This window comes from Engystomops pustulosus, chromosome 2 (genome assembly GCF_040894005.1).
Source record: "Engystomops pustulosus chromosome 2, aEngPut4.maternal, whole genome shotgun sequence".
NCBI lineage: Eukaryota > Metazoa > Chordata > Amphibia > Anura > Leptodactylidae > Engystomops > Engystomops pustulosus.
The window spans coordinates 170,826,646-170,848,283 of NC_092412.1; the positions used below are offsets into that span (position 1 = coordinate 170,826,646).

Consider the following 21,638-nt stretch of genomic DNA (forward strand, 5'->3'; position numbering starts at 1 on the left):
ACTAATGCCAGCAAGCCCAGCCACAAGCAAACCAAAAAAAAAGGAAAATATAACGCTATTGTAGGCCTAAATAAGCCGTTGGGGTTCTCCTATGGCTATTTTCTAGCCCACACTCAAAGCACAATGCTTTGGCAGATTACTGTGAGTTCTAAAAAGAAATAAACGTAAAAAAAAAAAAAAATCAGCAGACTGTGCCTAATTCAATTCAAACCCCTAATAAATTGTCCCACTTCGGTGTTTGAGGTGGATATGTGTGTCACTAAGAGCTAAACACAAGTCTCCCTGCAAATTACTCACAATATGGTACTAGCTGCACTACTAATGCCAGCAAGCCCAGCCACAAGCAAACCAAAAAAAAAGGAAAATATAACGCTATTGTAGGCCTAAATAAGCCGTTGGGGTTCTCCTATGGCTATTTTCTAGCCCACACTCAAAGCACACTGCTTTGGCAGATTACTGTGAGTTCTAAAAAGAAATAAACATAAAAAAATAAAAAAAAATCAGCAGACTCGGCGTAATTCAAATCAAACCCCTAATAAATTGTCCCACTTCGGTGTTTGAGGTGGATATGTGTGTCACTAAGAGCTAAACACAAGTCTCCCTGCAAATTACTCACAATATGGTGAATTGCAACAAAGTAGCGGGGTGGTGGAAATCCCCCCCGGGGAAGAAATCCGCTGGCACTACTGGGCCCGTACGTACAGATGAGGAGGCAAGGGCATGTGTAGCTTCACTGGATAGAAACAAAGATATCACGGTGGTGCTCAGCCAGATGTCAGAACAATGTTTCAACGTGGATAAGTAGAAATAAGAAGGCGGCACTCACCAGGTAAATCTTCTTTTATTGAACACCCGTGGGCAGGGAGGTGTGACAAGGCATCATTCACGGCGACGGGCCGTTTCGCGCAATCCTGCGCTTCCTCTAGCCGTGTGAGAGACGCCGGCAGCTGTAACAGATTAAGTACCTAGCCGCCAACGTCATGTGTTACAATGTGTCATGTGACTGGGGGGGGTGTGTGAGCGTGTATGACGTCGCGATCACGAGTCCGGCTGGGGTGATAGGACACACCTCCAAAAAGCTCGGGCATCGCGAAAGCGCTGTCAATACACTAGGTAAGTGGTTCCATAAAAACAATTATACAGACACATAATATACACAAGCGAACAATGTTAGACCATCATTAAAATTAGAAACTTTGTACAGGCAATAAGGGTCTATATATACCCTAACCAGTGGACTGTCATGTCTAGATGAAGACAGCCATGTCATTTTTGTCATTTAGACCTATCGGGCCCTCTGCCTCTGTTTTAAGTATCCATCTTGCCTCACGGCGCAGGAGCTCCCTATGTCTATCGCCTCCATCTATTTTAGGCATGACACGTTCGATCCCTGCAAATGTAAGTGAGTTGGGGTCGCCAGCATGTGCATCTCGTATATGTTTTATCAATCTTTGTGAACCTTTTCCGGATGTAATGGAATGATGGTGCTCTCTGAAACGTATGTAGAGTGGTCTAATTGTCTTACCGATATAAAATCGTCTGCATGTGCAAAATATGACATAGACTACATAGTCAGTTTTGCAACTGATGAATTGTTCCACCATAGTGGTGACTCCCCCTATATTTAATGATCTTGTTCTTAGGTGAAATCTGCAAAAATTGCAATGGTGGCAGGTAAAATTGCCTTTTGGGATCTCTCTGTCTAACCAAGTGGTTTTTTTGTCACTAAATTTGCTGTTGACTAATAGATCTCTCATGGTGGGATTGCGTTTAAATGAAATCATAGGCCTATTTACAGTAACTTTCCTTAACTCGGGGTCTCTTTCAAGTATAACCCAATTCCTTTGTATGGCTTTGCGTATATTCCTTTCATTTGGGCAGAAATCGAAAGTGAAGGTGAATCTATCGCTATTTCTTTTTACTTCTCTCCTATGTAATAATTGATGTCTATCTAGTTTTGTTGCTTTGTCATAAGCTGTCTTGATGATGGTATCTGGATAACCCCTTAATCTAAGTCTGTCCTTCAATTCAAGGGCTTGTTTATGGAAAGACTCATCGGAATCATTTATGCGTCTCAGGCGTACGAACTGTCCATATGGTACAGCTTTTTTTACGTGATCAGGGTGGGCGCTATTATAATGCAATAACGCATTTGTGGCTGTTGGCTTACGATAGCCGCTCACTTTGATTTGATCTGCCACTACGTCAAGTTGAACGTCGAGGAATTCAAGGTGTTTATCACCAAAGTTACATGGGAAGCGCATGTTCATCCTTTCCCCTGTATTCAAAAAATCAACGAAATCAAAAAATTCTTGTTCAGAACCAGACCAGGCCATGAACACATCGTCAATGTACCTTAAATAAGTATGTATATATTTAACGTATGGATTTCCCAGGTTAAGGATAAATTTGCTTTCAAATACGGCCAAAAAAATATTTGCGAAGGTACATGCGACCGGTGTGCCCATGGCCGTACCTGTAACCTGGTTAAACCATTGATTGTTAAATAAAAAAGAATTATGAGTAAGGATGAACAGGAGAGCCTCACGAACAAAATCAATAAATGCCGGGCTTTTCCCTGCTCGATGAAGGACTAGACAGATGGCATTGACCCCCTCGTGATGTGGAATCCTCGTATAGAGGCTTTCCACGTCTATCGAGACCAATTTAAGGTCTCCGCGCCAGTTAATGTCCTCAACCGCCCTTAGAAAGGAATTAGTGTCCTTTAAATATGATGGAATGTCCATCAGGATTGGTCGCAAGAGCCAATCAAGGAACTGAGATAGTGATTCAGTCACCGAGCCGATCCCCGCGACAATGGGACGGCCGGGGGGTCGACTCGGTGACTTGTGAATCTTGGGGAGAAAATACCAAGACGTTTTTTTGGAAAGGTGGGTAGGAGCTTTTCAGCCGTTTTGGTAGACAACACTTTATTTTCGACTGCTCGTCTCAGGATGGTTCGTAATTGGGAAATATATTTAAATGTGGGGTCGCTTGATAGTTTGACATATGTGGAGGTGTCATGTAATTGCCTTTCGGCTTCTTCAACGTAATATTCTTTCGACATGACCACTATATTGCCCCCTTTGTCGGCCGGCTTTATAACCAGGGATTTATCCCTCTTAAGCTTCTGCAAAGCTTTCCATTCTGCCATTGACAAATTAGGATTCGAAGTAGGATAAATAAGAGACTTTACGTCTCTACAGACTTGTTCATAAAAGATGTCGATGGACGAGCCGGCCGGCAAAGGGGGACAAAAAGTGGAGCGATTACCACCTCTGAATTCTGTTAACTGTATGTCTGTGTCGATTAGACTATCGTCCGTGTTATTAATTTCTGTCATCAGGTCAGTTAGCGTGGTAAGACAAGTTAGGTCTGTCCCTTCTAAAGGGTCATCTATCTGAAAACCCAAAGGGCCTATACAAGGTATTTCTCCTTCCCTCCTGACCCTATTGTCATTGCGGCCCCCCTCCATGTTGTCAAATAATTTCCTTAGGGCAATCTTCCTAATGGACTTGTATAGATCTATTTGAAATTGCACAAAATCAAAGTCTCTGGGGAGACTATAATTTAAACCTTTAGACAATGCTGAGATACAATCAGTCTCGAGCGGTGTTTGGGACAAGTTAATTACAGTGTTTTCAGGTATGGACTCAGAGTTCATTGCCAGGAGACTTTCTTCCTTTTCTGGCTGGATCTCCATCTTCCTCTTCCTCTCCCGGCCCCGCCCCCTCCGGGTTCTCCTTCGTGGTGTCCTCCCCCTAAAGGGGTAGATGATGTTGTAGCAAGTGAATCATCTCTTCCTTCTGTTATTTGGGGGTTGGGGTCTTCTGAGGTACTGGAGTCCGATTCTGTAGTCCAGAAGTCTGAGGTTTTACGTTTGATAATTTTGTTTCGTTTAAACTGTTTTTTTGGGCGCCAATTAAATATATGTCCAGACTCAAAATCTGCTTTGTCTCGCATAGATTTGTCCCTTTTTTTCTCTTTGATGTCAGCTTGTAATGGGATAAGTTTTTTCTCTAGTTTTTTGTAGAATAGGTCATTTTGTTTATCCATTTGACGGGTTCTTAATTCCGTCTTAGCTCTACATAGGTCTGAGAGTACCTGTTCATATTCATCTTCATTTTTATTGAGCACTAGTCTCATCAGTTCAAGCGAGCAAGCTAATTGAATATTATTCCATTTTTCTAGGAAGGTTGTGTCATCTTGGTATTGAGATGCTTCTTTGTATGGGCGATGTTTTTAGGGATTTGATAGTCCAAAATAGGCGTACTTCCTTCTCCGCCAGATGTGTGATTTTTTGCTCTAATGCTTTGGTACTTAGTACCTGTAGTTCATCTTTCTGGTCACATTGTTCGAAGAATGTGCTTGCATCCTCCCTGCCCATATGAAAGGCTGTATTGAAGTTTCCCAGTGGCTGATTCGTGTCCATCTCCATCCCTTATTATTGTCGAGGGTCTTTAGGTGTGCTCAAGCGTTGTTAAGGATATAACAGAGAATTGCAACAAAGTAGCGGGGTGGTGGAATTCCCCCCCGGGGAAGAAATCCGCTGGCACTACCGGGCCCGTACGTACAGATGAGGAGGCAAGGGCATGTGTAGCTTCACTGGATAGAAACAAAGATATCACGGAGGTGTTCAGCCAGATGTCAGAACAATGTTTCAACGTATATAAGTAGAAATAAGAAGGCGGCACTCACCAGGTAAATCTTCTTTTATTGAACACCCGTGGGCAGGGAGGTGTGACAAGGCATCATTCACGGCGACGGGCCGTTTCGCGCAATCCTGCGCTTCCTCTAGCCGTGTGAGAGACGCCGGCAGCTGTAACAGATATTTACAATATTTTTTTGGCCGTATTTGAAAGCAAATTTATCCTTAACCTGGGAAATCCATACGTTAAATATATACATACTTATTTAAGGTACATCGACGATGTGTTCATGGCCTGGTCTGGTTCTGAACAAGAATTTTTTGATTTCGTTGATTTTTTGAATACAGGGGAAAGGATGAACATGCGCTTCACATGTAACTTTGGTGATCAACACCTTGAATTCCTCGACGTTCAACTTGACGTAGTGGCAGATCAAATCAAAGTGAGCGGCTATCGTAAGCCAACAGCCACAAATGCGTTATTGCATTATAATAGCGCCCACCCTGATCACGTAAAAAAAGCTGTACCATATGGACAGTTCGTACGCCTGAGACGCATAAATGATTCCGATGAGTCTTTCCATAAACAAGCCCTTGAATTGAAGGACAGACTTAGATTAAGGGGTTATCCAGATACCATCATCAAGACAGCTTATGACAAAGCAACAAAACTAGATAGACATCAATTATTACATAGGAGAGAAGTAAAAAGAAATAGCGATAGATTCACCTTCACTTTCGATTTCTGCCCAAATGAAAGGAATATACGCAAAGCCATACAAAGGAATTGGGTTATACTTGAAAGAGACCCCGAGTTAAAGGGGTATTCTCATCTGGGCATCAACATTCAGTTTGATAAATCTGCCATTAATAAAAATTTCTTCATTTAGATGTTATTAAAAAAAATGTTCCTGTGTGAAGATAATTTTCCATAAATGTAGTCATGTGGTCCCTTAGAAACGAGATAGCTTCCTCGGTTACGGCCACCTCTGCTGCAGTGATTGCACAAATAAACAAAAGGTTATTGTATATAAAATGTCCTGGAGTTACTACATGTCGCACAGCCACCCTGTGGTAATGCTCGCTGAATCCTGGTGGTCCGGCAAGACCCTATAGCGCAACTCTGGCCACCGCTGCCAGAGTGTGACGTGGTCGTATCCGAGGAAGCCATCTCGTTTCTAAGGGACAACATGACTACATTTATGAGAAATTATCTTCACACAGGATCATTTTTTTTAATAACATCCAATTGAAGAAATGTTTATATATGGCAGATTAATGAAACTGAATGTGAATGCCAAGACGAGAATACCCCTTTAAGGAAAGTTACTGTAAATAGGCCTATGATTTCATTTAAACGCAATCCCACCATGAGAGATCTATTAGTCAACAGCAAATTTAGTGACAAAAAAACCACTTGGTTAGACAGAGAGATCCCAAAAGGCAATTTTACCTGCCACCATTGCAATTTTTGCAGATTTCACCTAAGAACAAGATCATTAAATATAGGGGGAGTCACCACTATGGTGGAACAATTCATCAGTTGCAAAACTGACTATGTAGTCTATGTCATATTTTGCACATGCAGACGATTTTATATCGGTAAGACAATTAGACCACTCTACATACGTTTCAGAGAGCACCATCATTCCATTACATCCGGAAAAGGTTCACAAAGATTGATAAAACATATACGAGATGCACATGCTGGCGACCCCAACTCACTTACATTTGCAGGGATCGAACGTGTCATGCCTAAAATAGATGGAGGCGATAGACATAGGGAGCTCCTGCGCCGTGAGGCAAGATGGATACTTAAAACAGAGGCAGAGGGCCCGATAGGTCTAAATGACAAAAATGACATGGCTGTCTTCATCTAGACATGACAGTCCACTGGTTAGGGTATATATAGACCCTTATTGCCTGTACAAAGTTTCTAATTTTAATGATGGTCTAACATTGTTCGCTTGTGTATATTATGTGTCTGTATAATTGTTTTTATGGAACCACTTACCTAGTGTATTGACAGCGCTTTCGCGATGCCCGAGCTTTTTGGAGGTTAGAGGAAGCGCAGGATTGCGCGAAACGGCCCGTCGCCGTGAATGATGCCTTGTCACACCTCCCTGCCCACGGGTGTTCAATATGGTACTAGCTGCACTACTAATGCCAGCAAGCCCAGCCACAAGCAAACCAAAAAAAAAGGAAAATATAACGCTATTGTAGGCCTAAATAAGCCGTTGGGGTTCTCCTATGGCTATTTTCTAGCCCACACTCAAAGCACACTGCTTTGGCAGATTACTGTGAGTTCTAAAAAGAAATAAACGTAAAAAAAAATCAGCAGACTCGGCGTAATTCAAATCAAACCCCTAATAAATTGTCCCACTTTGGTGTTTGAGGTGGATATGTGTGTCACTAAGAGCTAAACACAAGTCTCCCTGCAAATTACTCACAATATGGTACTAGCTGCACTACTAATAGCAGCAAGCCCAGCCACAAGCAAACCAAAAAAAAGGAAAATAAAACGTTATTGTAGCCCTAAGAAGGACTGTTGGGTTCTTGTAGAATCACTCCTGCCTAACACTATTCTAATAGAACACCCTAACGCTTTCCCTGACCAGCAGCAGCTCTCTCCCTAGCGGCATCCAGACAGAGAATGACGCGAGCAGCGCGGGCAGGGGCTAGTCTATTCCAGGGTCACCTGATATGGCCAGCCAACCACTGCTATCGACGTGTAAGGGTACCACGTCATGCTGGGTGGAGTGCAGAGTCTCCTGGCTTGTGATTGGCTCTGTTTCTGGCCGCCAAAAAGCAAAACGGCGGGAGATGCCATTTTCTCGAGCTGGCGAAATACTCGTCCGAGCAACGAGCAGTTTCGAGTACGCTAATGCTCGAACGAGCATCAAGCTCGGACGAGTATGTTCGCTCATCTCTAGTAGGGAACCATCAAGCTTGGGAATCAATACAATAGGACTCGACCAGTCACTTTTAGACTCCTCGATAACCTCTAGGTCTAACATCTGCCTGACTTCTTCGGATATGGCCTTCCGGCACGTTTCAGGGACCCGGTAGGGTTTTTGGTGTACCTGGATGTGGGGTTCGGTTATGATGTCATGCTTCATGACTGAACTACGACCTGGTAACTTGGAGAACACATCGACATTTTGGAGCACAAACTCCTTCGCTTCCTGTATCTGGGCCCTGGAGAGGGACTCCGAGAGCCGTACTTCAGGCACCTTGGCATCGGGTACACCTACCTCCTGAGCTACATTCTTGGGGACAGACACTTTTCCTACACCCGCAGCTATCTGGGACTCTCTTTCCCTCCACGGCTTTAGGAGGTTCACGTGGTAGATCTGTTCGGGTTTCCTCCTCCATGGCTGATATACCTTGTAGTTAACCTCCCCCACTTTCTCCATGACCTCATATGGACCTTGCCATTTTGCCAAGACCTTGCTCTCCACAGTGGGCACAAGAACTACCACTCTGTCGCCTGGGTTAAAGGTCCTGAGTCTGGCTGATCTATTGTAGACCCTACACTGGGCCTCTTGCGCCTTTGTCATGTGCTCCTTTACAAGGGGCATCACCGCCGCTATGCGGTCCTGCATAAGGGAGACATGTTCCATCACACGGTGGGGGGTTCTTTCCTGTTCCCAGGTCTCCTTAGCTACATCCAGGAGCCCACGTGGGGAACGGCCATATAGTAGCTCAAAGGGTGAGAAACCCGTGGAAGACTGGGGAACTTCACGTATGGCAAACATCAGATAAGGCAACAAACAATCCCAGTCCTTTCCATCTTTGTTGACCACCCTCTTTAGCATCCCCTTCAAGGTCTTGTTGAACCTCTCGACCAGGCCTTCTGTCTGAGGATGATATACAGAGGTGCGGAGCTGTTTAACCTGCAGTAATTTACACATCTCCTTCATTACTCTAGACATGAACGGGGTCCCCTGGTCAGTCAAGATTTCCTTGGGGAGGCCTGTGCAGGAGAATACCTGGAACAGCTCCCTAGCAATGTTTTTGGAGGAGATGTTTCTTAACGGAATAGCCTCTGGATACTGGGTTGCGTAGTCCAGGATAACCAGGATGTACTGGTGCCCCCTTGTGGATTTTACTATGGGGCCAACCAAATCCATTGCAATCCGTTCAAACGGCACCTCTATGATTGGTAACGGGACCAGCGGACTCCTGAAGTGGGACACCGGGGCAGTAAGTTGACACTCAGGGCAGGAGCTACAATACTGGTTTACCTCCTCCCACACCCCAGGCCAGAAAAATCTCTGCAGGATCCTCTTCCGGGTCTTCTCAGTACCTAAGTGACCTCTCAGCACATGTTTATGTGCCAAATCTAGGACCAGCCTACGGTGAGATTGGGGTACTACTAGCTGCTCAACCTCTTCGCCCCGTATCAGGTCAACCCTGTACAACAGTTCCAAAACAATCACCATTCAGGGGTACATTTTGTCAGCTCCTGGTATTTGGAGCACACCATTTATGACTTTAACATTTTCCTGTGCTTTAAACAAGGTAGGGTCCTGGAGCTGTGCCGCTCCAAAATTTTCACGGGAAATCTCAAATTCCGGCATATCGGCCACCTCCTCTTGACCATCGGCCTCACCAGCTAGGACCTCTAGGGGAGAGAATTCATCACTTAGGGTCACCCTACTGCTGGTGTGGGTACTTTGGCCTCAAAGGGTTCGGGGGCCAAGGCCGGACTTACACCATGTCCATTATCTGTAATAGCACCTGAGGTGGGTCTTCGTCTCCAGAGGTCCCAGAATACCTGTAAGTCTCTGCCAACAATAGCCTCATGAAAGAGGGTCCCCACCACCCCCAATTCATGGGTGATAGTACCACAAGGTGTTTGTAGGTTGATGACGGCAGTGGGATATTCGCGAGTGTCACCATGTATACATAACACTCCCACTTTACGCCCACTGTATAGTTCAGGATCAACCAAAGTTCCCCGCACCAAGGTGACCAGGCTCCCCGAGTCTAGCACGACTTCCACCGTGTAACCACCGATTGTGACCATACACACTTGGGGTTCTGCATCCATGACCGACTCGGCTGCCATAACCGGCAGGGGAAACTGCGACATTCGCCGGGTTTGGTTGCAGTCCATTGGCTCCACTGACGGAGGACAGTTGGCAGGGATATGGCCCATTTCACGGCATCGCCAGCACTGGATACGGCTGTGACCCCTATCATGAGCTTCGTTGGGTGTCTGTGTATCCGAGCCCCCCACTGAACCCCCTCCCAACCTGACCTGTCTCCTTTTTTCTGAGGTAGCAGTCTTACCAGATGGTTTAGTGGTCTTGTCACTGGCACTGCTTTGTGCGGGAGCAGTAAGTAGAAGATCCTCCGTAGCCCGATATCTCTCTACTAGGGACACGAGTTCCTCAGCATTTGTGGGACCGGCCTGTCCAACCCATCGCTGGAGCCGAGAGAGCAGAGAACGGGTGAACTTGTCAAGAACAACTCTCTCGACCATCTGTGCTGGGGTGCAGTCCTCTGGTTGAAGCCACTTCCGGACAAGATGGACCAGGTCATGCATTTGGGAGCGCGGGTGTTTTTCTGAGTATGCCCACTGGTGGACCCGGCTGGAACGAACTTGTATGGTGACCCCAAGACGAGCCAGAATCTCCGCCTTTAGCTGGGAGTACTCACGGGCCTCCGTTTCACTCAAGTCGTAGTAGGCCTTCTGCAATTCGCCTGTCAGGAACGGTGCCAGGACATCTGCCCACTGCTCTGCTGGTAACTCCTCTCGCTCAGCTACTCGCTCGAACACAGTGAGATACGCCTCCACGTCGTCGGTTGCCATCATCTTTTGTAAGGCCTTCTGCACTGAAGCTCGTGCGGAACGCTAGACAATGGAGTACCCTTGCACATTAGTATGGGGCCCCTCTGTAGCCGTCGCTTGCGGTGCTGCCATAAGGCCAGAAAACTTTTCCATCATCATCTGGAACATGGCTTGCTGCTGACAGGACCTATCCTCCTGTTGCTGAAGCATGGCCTGCTGCAGCTGCCGATTAGCTCTGGACTCTTCCTGCTGTTGCTGGAGCATGGCTTGCTGCTGGCAGAACCTCTCCTCCTGCTGCTGGAGCATGGCCTTAATAAAGTCCTCCATCTTGGCTTTATCCTGCAATTTGCCTGCTGCTTTCACCCAGGCCATGCAATGTTGCAGGATGTAGCGAGCCTTTCAGGTGTGTGTCTTTTGAACAGCCCGCAATCCGAAGCACCATATGTGGGAGATTTGGCCCAGTAGAGTCTGAGGTAGCGGGGTTTTATGATGCAGTTCAAGACAGTGACACCAAGGTACAGTCCAAAACAGGTCTCGCCTGCGTTTATTGCAGCAGCAGGAACAAAATAAAACAGCCTTTACATTCAGGCATCAAAACAAACAATATCCTACCCGTCTGGGTTCTAAGAAAACAGAGTTTCTCTAACTCATCACTAACACAAAAGATATCGCTGCTCCAGGCACAGAAGTCAGGGCTCCAGCTTCCACTCAGAGACAACGCTCTCAGCTATACTCAGCAGCTTTATGCAGGCTGATTAGGCTGCTCCCACCACCTGTGTCCAAGGTGCTGGACAACACAAACTCAGCATTAGGGCCTTGCATAGTAGCAAAACCCAGGGGAAACATACCGCCCATCCACAGTTAACCCCTTCAGTGTCTCAAAGTGTGTATATGCTGTATGTAGATTGTAGGTGCTTTTATAGTGCATACATGTGTATATATGGTGGGTGTATACCATATGTAAAAGTATATCATGTATTTATACTTTATGTTTACAAATTTGATATGTATATACTGTATGTGAGTATAAATGTATGGATGTGTACATAATGCATGTTTGTATCTACTCTATGAGTTTGTATATACTATATGTACGTGTATAAATGTATATATAAGTACATAACATGTGTGTTCACATATACTGTACATTGCGTTCACATTTACATCATGCTACTGTGCATTTGTGTTTACACTGTTTGTGTTGCAATTATGAAACATTGGGGGTTATTTATCATACTGAAAGCTGAAGCCTCTTGATGTATCCGGTGGGCTGTTGCACAGCGTTTATTTCTATGCCAGGCCCCGTCCTGAAGGCTAGAAAGAAAATTCTACGTGCCCCTGTGTATCAGCCCCTACAAAAAGATACGTTAAATCTCCTTATGCGTGAGGTTGTAAAAGGTCTTTTTTAAGTTGGAAGTACAGGCCTTTTTTAAAATTTATAATTATTTTTAAAACATTTTTATAATGTTTAGAAGTGTTTAAAACGATATATCCCTAAACTAAACTAATGAGAAAATGAAGGTCACTTTTAAATAGTATTTTGTGCACCATCATATTAGCAGCGCACTATCAGAACCTCCCACACTTCATAAGAATTTTACGTAGAATGTCATAACCAAGGTACAAATTACAATTCCTCCCCTGAGGAAGCCCGCTAGGTGGGCAATACGCGTGGGGCAATACTGGTCTCTCCTCCTATGGACCAACGCTTTGTAGGTTATATGATGAATTGTTAATATTTATTATTGGGTTTATTTACCTATTTATTTATATTAGTACAGTACTCGGTGACTACATTACTGCACGGTGCACTTTATTTGTTACCTTTTTGGACTATAGTTCCTCCATTATATGCAACATTGAATACATTTGCATCTTTATTGTCGATTGTGCATTATTTTTGTAGGTATTTATTTGAAGTTCCATCCTATACAAGACTAAAACCTTGATCATCTGTATATACACTCACCGGCCACTTTATTAGGTACACCATGCTAGTAACGGGTTGGACCCCCTTTTGCCTTCAGAACTGCCTCAATTCTTCGTGGCATAGATTCAACAAGGTGCTGGAAGCATTCCTCAGAGATTTTGGTCCATATTGACATGATGGCATCACACAGTTGCCGCAGATTTGTCGGCTGCACATCCATGATGCGAATATCCCGTTCACCACATCCCAAAGATGCTCTATTGGATTGAGATCTGGTGACTGTGGAGGCCATTTGAGTACAGTGAACTCATTGTCATGTTCAAGAAACCAGTCTGAGATGATTCCAGCTTTATGACATGGCGCATTATCCTGCTGAAAGTAGCCATCAGAGGTTGGGTACATTGTGGTCATAAAGGGATGGACATGGTCAGCAACAATATTCAGGTAGGCTGTGGCGTTGCAACGATGCTCAATTGGTACCAAGGGGCCCAAAGAGTGCCAAGAAAATATTCCCCACACCATGACACCACCACCACCAGCCTGAACCGTTGATACAAGGCAGGATGGATCCATGCTTTCATGTTGTTGACGCCATATTCTGACCCTACCATCCGAATGTCGCAGCAGAAATCGAGACTCATCAGACCAGGCAACGTTTTTCCAATCTTCTACTGTCCAAATTGTAGCCTCAGTTTCCTGTTCTTAGCTGAAAGGAGTGGCACCCGGTGTGGTCTTCTGCTGCTGTAGCCCATCTGCCTCAAAGTTTGACGTACTGTGCGTTCAGAGATGCTCTTCTGCCTACCTTGGTTGTAACGGGTGGCGATTTGAGTCACTGTTGCCTTTCTATCAGCTCGAAGCAGTCTGCCCATTCTCCTCTGACCTCTGGCATCAACAAGGCATTTCCGCCCACAGAACTGCCGCTCACTGGATGTTTTTTCTTTTTCGGACCATTCTTTGTAATCCCTAGAGATGGTTGTGCGTGAAAATCCGAAAAAATACACCGATGCAGCGCAGGGTAGTGAAGAAAATCTTTAAGCTCTTTTTATTGGCTCCAATATAAAAAAGAGTACACAGGCAAGAAACTATAGTCCACACCGTGGACGCAGTGCTTGAGCGTATGTAAGTGTACTCTTGTTTATATTGGAGCCATTAAAAAGAGCTTAAAGATATTATCACTTTATTGTGGGGATTTTACCTCTTTTTTGAGGTTTTTAAATGTTTTTATTCATTTTCTGTGAACCAATAAAATGTATTTGATATGTCTACACATCTGCTTTTCTCTCTCTGTATTATTCATTTGCTTTCAGATGTGACTATTTTATGCTTACTGTGCCCCCCCTTTTTATGTAAATTAAAAATTCTTTAAAACTAGTTACATAACACAACAAAGTTTCCTCATTTGTATAGGTGTTCTTTTGTTGTTACTAGGTACAAATAATGTAGGGACAGTATAAAATAAAAACTTTATTAAGGAATGTGTGTGTGTTTTCGGACAAGTTTTGGGTCACAGTGCTACCATGTGGCCAAATTAGGTTTATCCAACATAAGTTCATGTTATCCCTTTCTAAGGTTCAGCTACAGATAACATTTACTTTATCTGTGAGCTGTTCTTCTATGCAGCCCCCCTTTTCATTCCTGTTGCCAGCTAAGAGGCTGGACTTCAGAAAGCTATAATGTTGGTGTCAGCTGAAAAAGAAGAATCACGTAGGATTGTGTTTCTAGGTGCCAGAGACCCAGAGAGATTAACTGTTAAAGTTACACTGCCATAAGAAAGAAGAGATTCTCATTTTTCAGGCGACAACAAAACTATGATTCTAGGTAACAGCATTCCAAAGCTATGGCTCTTATAATCCAGGATGTACCACATATGTCCTTGGCGATTACAGTTACACGTACAGTAAATAAAGGTCTGAAATTCCAGATCCCTACGTATCAGTTTATTTAAGACCTCTGCACTGTATACCTGGTACAGATGTGTCAGTTATTGCATAATCCCATTTAACTGAATGAGCCTGGAAACTGGAAAAGAGGCAGGCACCAAGTGTTTGACCCTCATATTACCCATTACTACTGCTTTCTTATATTGTGTAACCCAGGTTAAACAGTTATTTGTTATGCTTGGTGTGAACATTACCACCTAAAGAGTCCCGGAATAAGGTATTTATAGCTAATTTCAGCCTTACCTGCTCTGATATGGTTTAGAGAAGCTAACATCCGTAACATGAAAGAAGCAGGCACTGTAATGGTGTTTCGAGTTTCCTCCAACATTAATTCATTACGTGAAATGACCTAGGAAAGAAGTATGTAGATAAGTTTACCTGAATTTACCTGAAAATGTACTGGTTTGGCTAGATAAGAGGCCATCAACCTGGATCTAGGAAGACAGTTTTTTAAAAGTGTCCTACAATGTAGAAATCCCTTTAAGGAGTTTACTTTCTTCTCATACCCACTTGAAATGACCTACACATCCAAAAACACATTTGAAAAAAGATAATATAACGTATTAAATAAAATGCAGAATCAAAACAGAAATATTCTAAATTAATCCTTTAACTCTTTCTCTGCCAGGCATTTCTGGAATTTTTTACAATTTTGTGATGCAATAATAAAACTGAAATTATAGTATAAAGAATTATCCTTAAACCCGTAACCATATATTTTATTAAACAAGATTGCAGTTTGCCTGTATATAGTGCAGAGTGCACCAGATTCATGATTTCTGGCGCACGTTCTTCATGAATCTGGTGCGCTCTGCACCTCCCAGACAGATTGTACCACTTTTTTTTGGTGCACCATTAACATGGGGCATGCAACACATTTCTGTTATACTTTGCATGATAAATTTGAGGCATGGTCCGACTGAGCACCGGAACCCATATTAGTGCAGAAATTTGTGTTGCATGAAGAATAGGGCCATGTGGCCGTGTGCCAGCAGTTTGCACTGAAAAGAACGGCAGAAAACTCCCATACAGCCTTAGTAAATGTGCCCCAAAGTGTATAATTTTCATAAAAATTTACTTTCATGGCAGAAAATGTGCCCAAAACAGAAAATTATTTGCTTCATACCACATAAGTGTAATAGATGAACATGTGTAGAGTTCATAGATACCTATAGTCATATGTTCACATGAATAAATCATCACAAAATCATTAAAACTGAAAGAAAAATCTGCTTTTCAGATTTTTTAATTTTTTTGGCAATTAATTTTTATTGGATTTTAGAAATAACTAATCCATGTCTACAAAAAATTGTCTATTAAAGTTACATATTAGATATGCAGTAGTAATTGGGGCAGATTTATCAAGCAGTCTGAAAGTCAGAATATTTCCAGTTGCCCATGGCAACCAATCACAGCTCAGCTTTCATTTCACCAGTGCTCGTGAATATTTTAAAGGGGAGCTGTGATTGGTTGCCATGGGCAATTGGAAATATTCTGACTTTCAGACTGCTTGATAAATCTGCCCCATTGTCTTTTGCATACAATTTGTTGTAAACAATAAAGTGGGGGTAATGGGGGTTAGGAAAAGGGGGAGAGGAGGGATGGGGAAGAAGAGAAGGGAGAGGCAGAAACATAATAACCCATAACAGACTTCAAAAGAAAAAAATATGTTACAGCAAGCAATATAGTTAAGTTACAGATAATGATTGTTGGATGGATATGATTCTTTTATACTGTAGATGGAGTCAAGCCAGACATTCTAATTACGGTACTTTGAAATTTAGTTAATTTGTGTGTGCAATAATTTTTTTAAAAGACAGTTTTCATTTAAAGCTGTTATAATTTCCGTTTTTGCAATAATCACATGGGAAAAAAAATCATAAGATGTTGATATGCAAAATAGTCCAGATCAATAAAGAATATAGCTTTACCTCTTATCGTTCTGTGTCCAGTATATTAGACAAAGATAGTTGGGTTTTAACACTCAGTGTCCGATATATGGAACACAGAGCTGATGCCGGCTCAGCTTGTGATCAGACCTGTGCCAGCATCATACAACACTGGGTGTCAGATTTAACTAACCGCTGACACCCCATTGTAACATATGCAGTCGGAGTGAGCAAAGAACCTGGGTGTTTAACGCATTAAATGCTGTGGTCAGCATGACTGCAGCATTTAACTTACCTCCTGGGGGTTTCTCCCCCACAATCGGCCCCTCCCACATGCCGTCTTCGGAGGGGGGGGGGCGAGAATCGCTGCCCCCAGGGCAGGATCAGGACCCCAGGGCTGTCTGCAGGCGGTGCCTGTAAGATCCCGCCTGTCACGGGATCTTAAAGGTACAATGTCAGCGTATGCATGTGCATAGGCTGACACAGCTAATACTCTGCAATACATCATATTGCAGAGTATTATCATGAACAAGCAATGATTGCTAGTTCATGTCCCATGGTGGAAGAAATAAAAAAGTAAAAAAAAAATAATTATTCAATTAAAAAAAAAAACAATTAATTATTAAAAATGGCCAAAATCTCATTAACACATAAAATGAGATGTTTTTTAGGCAATACGGCAAACACCTTTTTCAGGGATTACATGGCTTGCACAGGTATTTAACAACTGTCTGTGCTGGTATTTTAGTGCAAGTGATCCTTTTTTGGCACAGCTGCGCTGGCTTCCTATAACACCATTTGGGGGTGTGCCGTCGTACGATCCAACTGATTCAGACTAACATTCGATTTGTGTCGCAAGCCCGAGCACTTACATGCACTACTAAAAAGATGGTGAAGATGGCGGACCTGAGCGGGTAAGCGACACATGCAGGATATTGGGCACACAATCTAAGTGCATGAACAGTGCATTATCGTCGGACATGTGAACTGTGAACTACAGCGGGAATGTAAGTAAATGAGCCCCAATATGTTTTCAACAATAGGGGATACCAACCCCAAAATGGTATCACTAGAAAATACATCTCATCCTGCAAAAAAATTGAAGACACATGGCCCCACTAACGGAAAAACTAACATTTTATAACCTACAAAAGGGCTGGCTGCTGAAGGGCGCTTCTTCCCTTCTGCGCCTTGCGGTGCACCCATACAAAAAGTAACGTCCACATGTGGGGAGTCTCCATACTCAGGAGAAATGTGTAAATTTAAGGGCTAAATGAACGTATGACTGACAAAATTACACCATTCTAAATTTCATCTCAATTTTGATTTAATTACTATGAAGATTCCAAGTGGTTAACAATCTTCCTAAAAGCTGTTTCTGATAGTTGCAGATTTGAAAATAGGTTTATGTCACGGGTGCTCCCGCGATCCCTGTCTCGGATCGCGGGCGCATCCGTGCACCCCCGTTTGCCCCCGCTGAACTCACCTCTCCCGGCTCCTGCTCTTCCCCGGACTGCTGTGCGCGCGCGTCCCTGCCTCCTAGGGCGCGCGCGGCTCCTGCCGAAAATTTAAAGGGCCTGCGCACCGCTAATTGGTGCACTGGCTGAACCTCACCTTTAAGAATCCTGCCTCTTCCTGTGTCCCCTGCCGGATCTTTGTGCCTCATAGCCTTAGAGAAAGCTTCCTAGCGATTATTCCTGCGTTCCGGTGTATTCCTGCGTTCCCGTGTAGTCCTGTGTGTTCCCGCTCCTGTGTCCTGTGTTACCCGAGTTCCTCCGTGTTGCTGTGTTCCCGTTCCCACCTGCCTGGACCTCCTGTTGCTGACCCCGGACTTGGACCTGACGTTGCACCTCTGCCGCCTGCCCTGACCCTGTACCTGGACCTGTCTACGAGATTGTCATCCGCTAAGGTACCTCGACCGCCACCGTGGGCTAGTCACACCTGGGAACGACCTAGTGGTATCCTGCCGCAGCAAGTCCAACCCGCTTTGCGGCGGGCTCTGGTGAATACCAGGTGCCGCTAGGCTCCGGTTCCGAGTGTTGGCTAGTTACATCTCCCGCGGTGGTCCAGAGGATCCACTGATCCTAACAGTAAGATCCGGCCATGGATCCCGCCGAGGTTCCGCTTCCCACTCGACCAAACTTTGCCGCCATAGTGGTCCAGCAATCCCGGGAGATTGCCGCTCAACGCGAACAGCTGGATCAAGTCACCACCATGCTGCAACAGCTGCTAGCCGCCCAGCAACAGCAACAGGTTCCCGTGTCTGCTCCCGTGGATCCTGCAACCCCGGTCTGCCTTCCTGTTGCTGAACCACGACTACGGCTGTCTATGCCCAGCAAATTTGACGGAGACCCCAAACAGTGCAGGGGTTTTATTACTCAATGCTCCCTACAAATAGAACTTATGTTTTCGCAATTTGTCACGGAGCGTTCCAAGGTGGCATTTTTCGTCAGTCTTCTCTCTGGGAAGGCCCTGGCCTGGGCCACTCCTCTTTGGGACAGAGGCGACCCGGTCACGACTACTCTTGCGGCTTTTCTGGTGGAGTTCCGGGCCGTTTTTGAGGAACCAGCACGGGCTTCTTCTGCCGAGACTGCGTTGTTGAATCTGCGCCAAGGCAACTCATCTGTGGGAGAGTATGCTGTTCAGTTCCGCACCCTGGCCTCTGAACTTGCCTGGAACGATGCAGCTCTCATCGCCACCTTTAAGAAAGGACTCTCGCCGCAGGTCAAAGATGCGATGGCGGCTCGGGATCTACCGTCAACTCTGGGTGGTCTCATCACACTGGCCACTCGGATAGATGTCCGGTTTAAGGAACGCACCGAGGAACTTCGCTCTGAGCATCCTCAAGCTCAGGTAAGATGTTTTCCTCGCCTCGCACCTGCCTTCCAAAGACCGCTCCAGCCTCCGTCTGTATCGTCTGCTGAGGAACCCATGCAGGTGGACAGAATCCGGCTCTCTCTACAAGAGCGTTCCAGAAGACGACAGGAGAACCTTTGTCTGTATTGTGCCAGTCCAGGGCACTTCATCGGGACTTGTCCTGTTCATCCCCCACGTCCGGGAAACGCCAGCACCTAGGGCTCTTGGGAGAAGCGTCCCTAGGTGTGTGCCAAGCTTCTCCACGTCTGATTATTCCTGTGCTCCTCAGCGTAGACACCGGCACCCAGATTCAAGTTTCTGCTTTCCTGGATTCAGGCTCTACAGCGAACTTTATGGACGCAGCCCTGGTCTCCCGGCATCACTTCCCAGTGGTTCGTCTTGAGAAACCATTGTCCATTGCCTCAGTCAGTGGCCAGATTCTTTCCGTGCCCATCCGGTTTCCCACGGAACCCCTGCTTCTGCAAGTTGGAGCCTTGCATAAAGAAAGACTTTCTTTTTTTGTACTGCCCCAAAGCACTTCCACCCTCCTGTTGGGTCTCCCCTGGTTGCAGCAACATGCCCCTGTGCTGGACTGGTCCTCTGGGGAGATTCTCCGTTGGGGCCCGGCTTGTTCTTCTCATTGTATGGATGTCCCTCGTCCGCTCCCTGTCTGGACTTCCACCTTGTCTCCCAAGCCCCTGGAGGGGCTCCCCGCTCCATACTTGGATTTCGCAGAAGTGTTCTCCAAAAAACAGGCAGCGACTCTTCCTCCACATCGTCCCTATGATTGCCCCATCGACTTGCTGCCCGGCTCTTCTCCTCCACGGGGTCGGGTGTACCCACTCTCAGTACCCGAAACAGCCGCCACGTCTGAATATATTAAGGAAAATCTGCAAAGAGGTTTCATACGTAAATCCTCCTCTCCAGCTGGTGCAGGTTTCTTTTTTGTCACCAAGAAAGATGGCTCTCTTCGCCCCTGTATAGACTATCGCGGTCTTAACAAAGTCACCGTTAAGAATCGCTACCCCTTGCCGCTGATCACGGAGTTGTTTGATCGTCTACGGGGCGCGAGAGTCTTTACCAAGTTGGATCTTCGTGGTGCCTACAATCTTATTCGCATCAGGAAGGGTGACGAGTGGAAGACTGCCTTTAACACCCGTGATGGGCATTTTGAATATTTAGTTATGCCCTTTGGACTTTGCAATGCACCAGCCGTTTTCCAGGAATTCGTTAATGATATCTTCAGGGACTTATTGTACAGCTGTGTTGTGGTTTACCTGGATGACATCCACGTGTTTTCTGCTGATCTCGAGTCCCATCAGTCCCATGTCCGGCAAGTGCTCGGTCGCCTCAGGACTAACCATCTCTATGCCAAACTGGAAAAATGCCACTTTCATCAAAGGAGCCTTCCATTCCTTGGCTACATTATTTCCGACAGAGGCCTGCAGATGGATCCTGCTAAACTATCTGCACTTCTTCAGTGGCCACGCCCAGTGGGACTGCGTGCTATCCAAAGATTCCTGGGCTTTGCCAATTATTATAGGCAATTCATTCCACATTTTTCTTCCCTGGTAGCTCCACTGGTGGCGCTAACAAAGAAAGGTGTCAATTCTCGTCTCTGGCCCCCTGCGGCTGAGGAGGCCTTCACGAGATTAAAGACGGCGTTTTCCTCTGCATCTGTTCTTACCAGACCTGATACCGAGAAGCCATTCTTTCTGGAAGTCGATGCCTCTTCCGTAGGAGCTGGAGCGGTTCTTACCCAGAAGGGGCCTAGGGGCCGAACTCTCTCCTGTGGCTTCTTCTCCAAAACATTTTCCTCCGCAGAGAGAAATTATTCTATAGGGGATCGTGAGCTTCTGGCTATCAAGCTTGCCTTGGAGGAATGGCGTCATCTGCTGGAGGGAGCTCGATTTCCAGTCAGTATTTTCACGGACCACAAGAACCTCCAGTACCTGCAGACAGCTCAACGGTTGAACCCACGTCAAGCCCGGTGGTCCCTATTCTTTTCCCGTTTTGACTTCCAGATCCATTTTCGCCCAGCCGAGAAAAACATCAAGGCTGACGCCCTGTCACGTGCTTCCGATGTTATGGGGGAGGACTATGCTCCGAGACACATCATTCCTCCAGAGCGGCTTGTGCTGGCAGCGCCGGTGGACCTTCGGCAATTACCTCCCGGCAAGACTTATGTACGACCTGGACTTCGAAAGAGGATCCTGACCTGGGGACATTCTTCTCGAGTGGCTGGGCACCCTGGGGTGCAGCGCTCTGTGGCCCTGATTTCCCATTTCTATTGGTGGCCTGATTTGGTCAAGGACTTTCGGGATTTTGTGCGGTCTTGTGCCTCTTGTGCTCGCAATAAGCCCTCACGACAAAAACCAGCTGGTCTTCTGTTGCCGTTACCCGTGCCTACCTGCCCGTGGTCTCACGTGGCTATGGACTTCATTACTGATCTGCCGCCATCATCTGGCAATACCGTTATCTGGGTGGTAACAGACCGCTTCTCTAAGATTTTTGTCCCTCTACCAGGTTTGCCTTCAGCCCCACGTCTTGCCAGTCTCTTCTTCCAGCACATCTT

General features: G+C 45.4%; 2 protein-coding genes across 11 annotated transcripts in view; both read right to left on the bottom strand.

The window, feature by feature from the left end:
* Nucleotides 1–21,638, bottom strand: part of DCAF6 (DDB1 and CUL4 associated factor 6) — a 737,604-nt gene that overhangs the window by 93,461 nt on the left and 622,505 nt on the right. For all 9 annotated transcript variants that reach the window (XM_072137281.1, XM_072137275.1, XM_072137278.1 and 6 more), the window contains one exon: nucleotides 14,562–14,667. In XM_072137281.1, coding sequence (XP_071993382.1) covers nucleotides 14,562–14,667 — 106 coding nt within the window. The remainder of the gene's footprint in view (nucleotides 1–14,561; nucleotides 14,668–21,638) is intronic.
* LOC140118869 (uncharacterized) lies at nucleotides 345–4,816 on the bottom strand. Of its 2 annotated transcripts, none has more exons than XM_072137271.1 (2): nucleotides 4,699–4,816; nucleotides 345–4,605 (listed from the first exon to the last, which is right to left on the bottom strand). In XM_072137271.1, the coding sequence occupies exon 2, from the start codon at nucleotides 2,745–2,747 to the stop codon at nucleotides 1,248–1,250; it is 1,500 nt and encodes a 499-aa protein (XP_071993372.1). In that variant the 5' UTR covers nucleotides 2,748–4,605; nucleotides 4,699–4,816; the 3' UTR covers nucleotides 345–1,247. Both variants share the same exon structure in this region, with proteins under 2 accessions (XP_071993372.1, XP_071993373.1).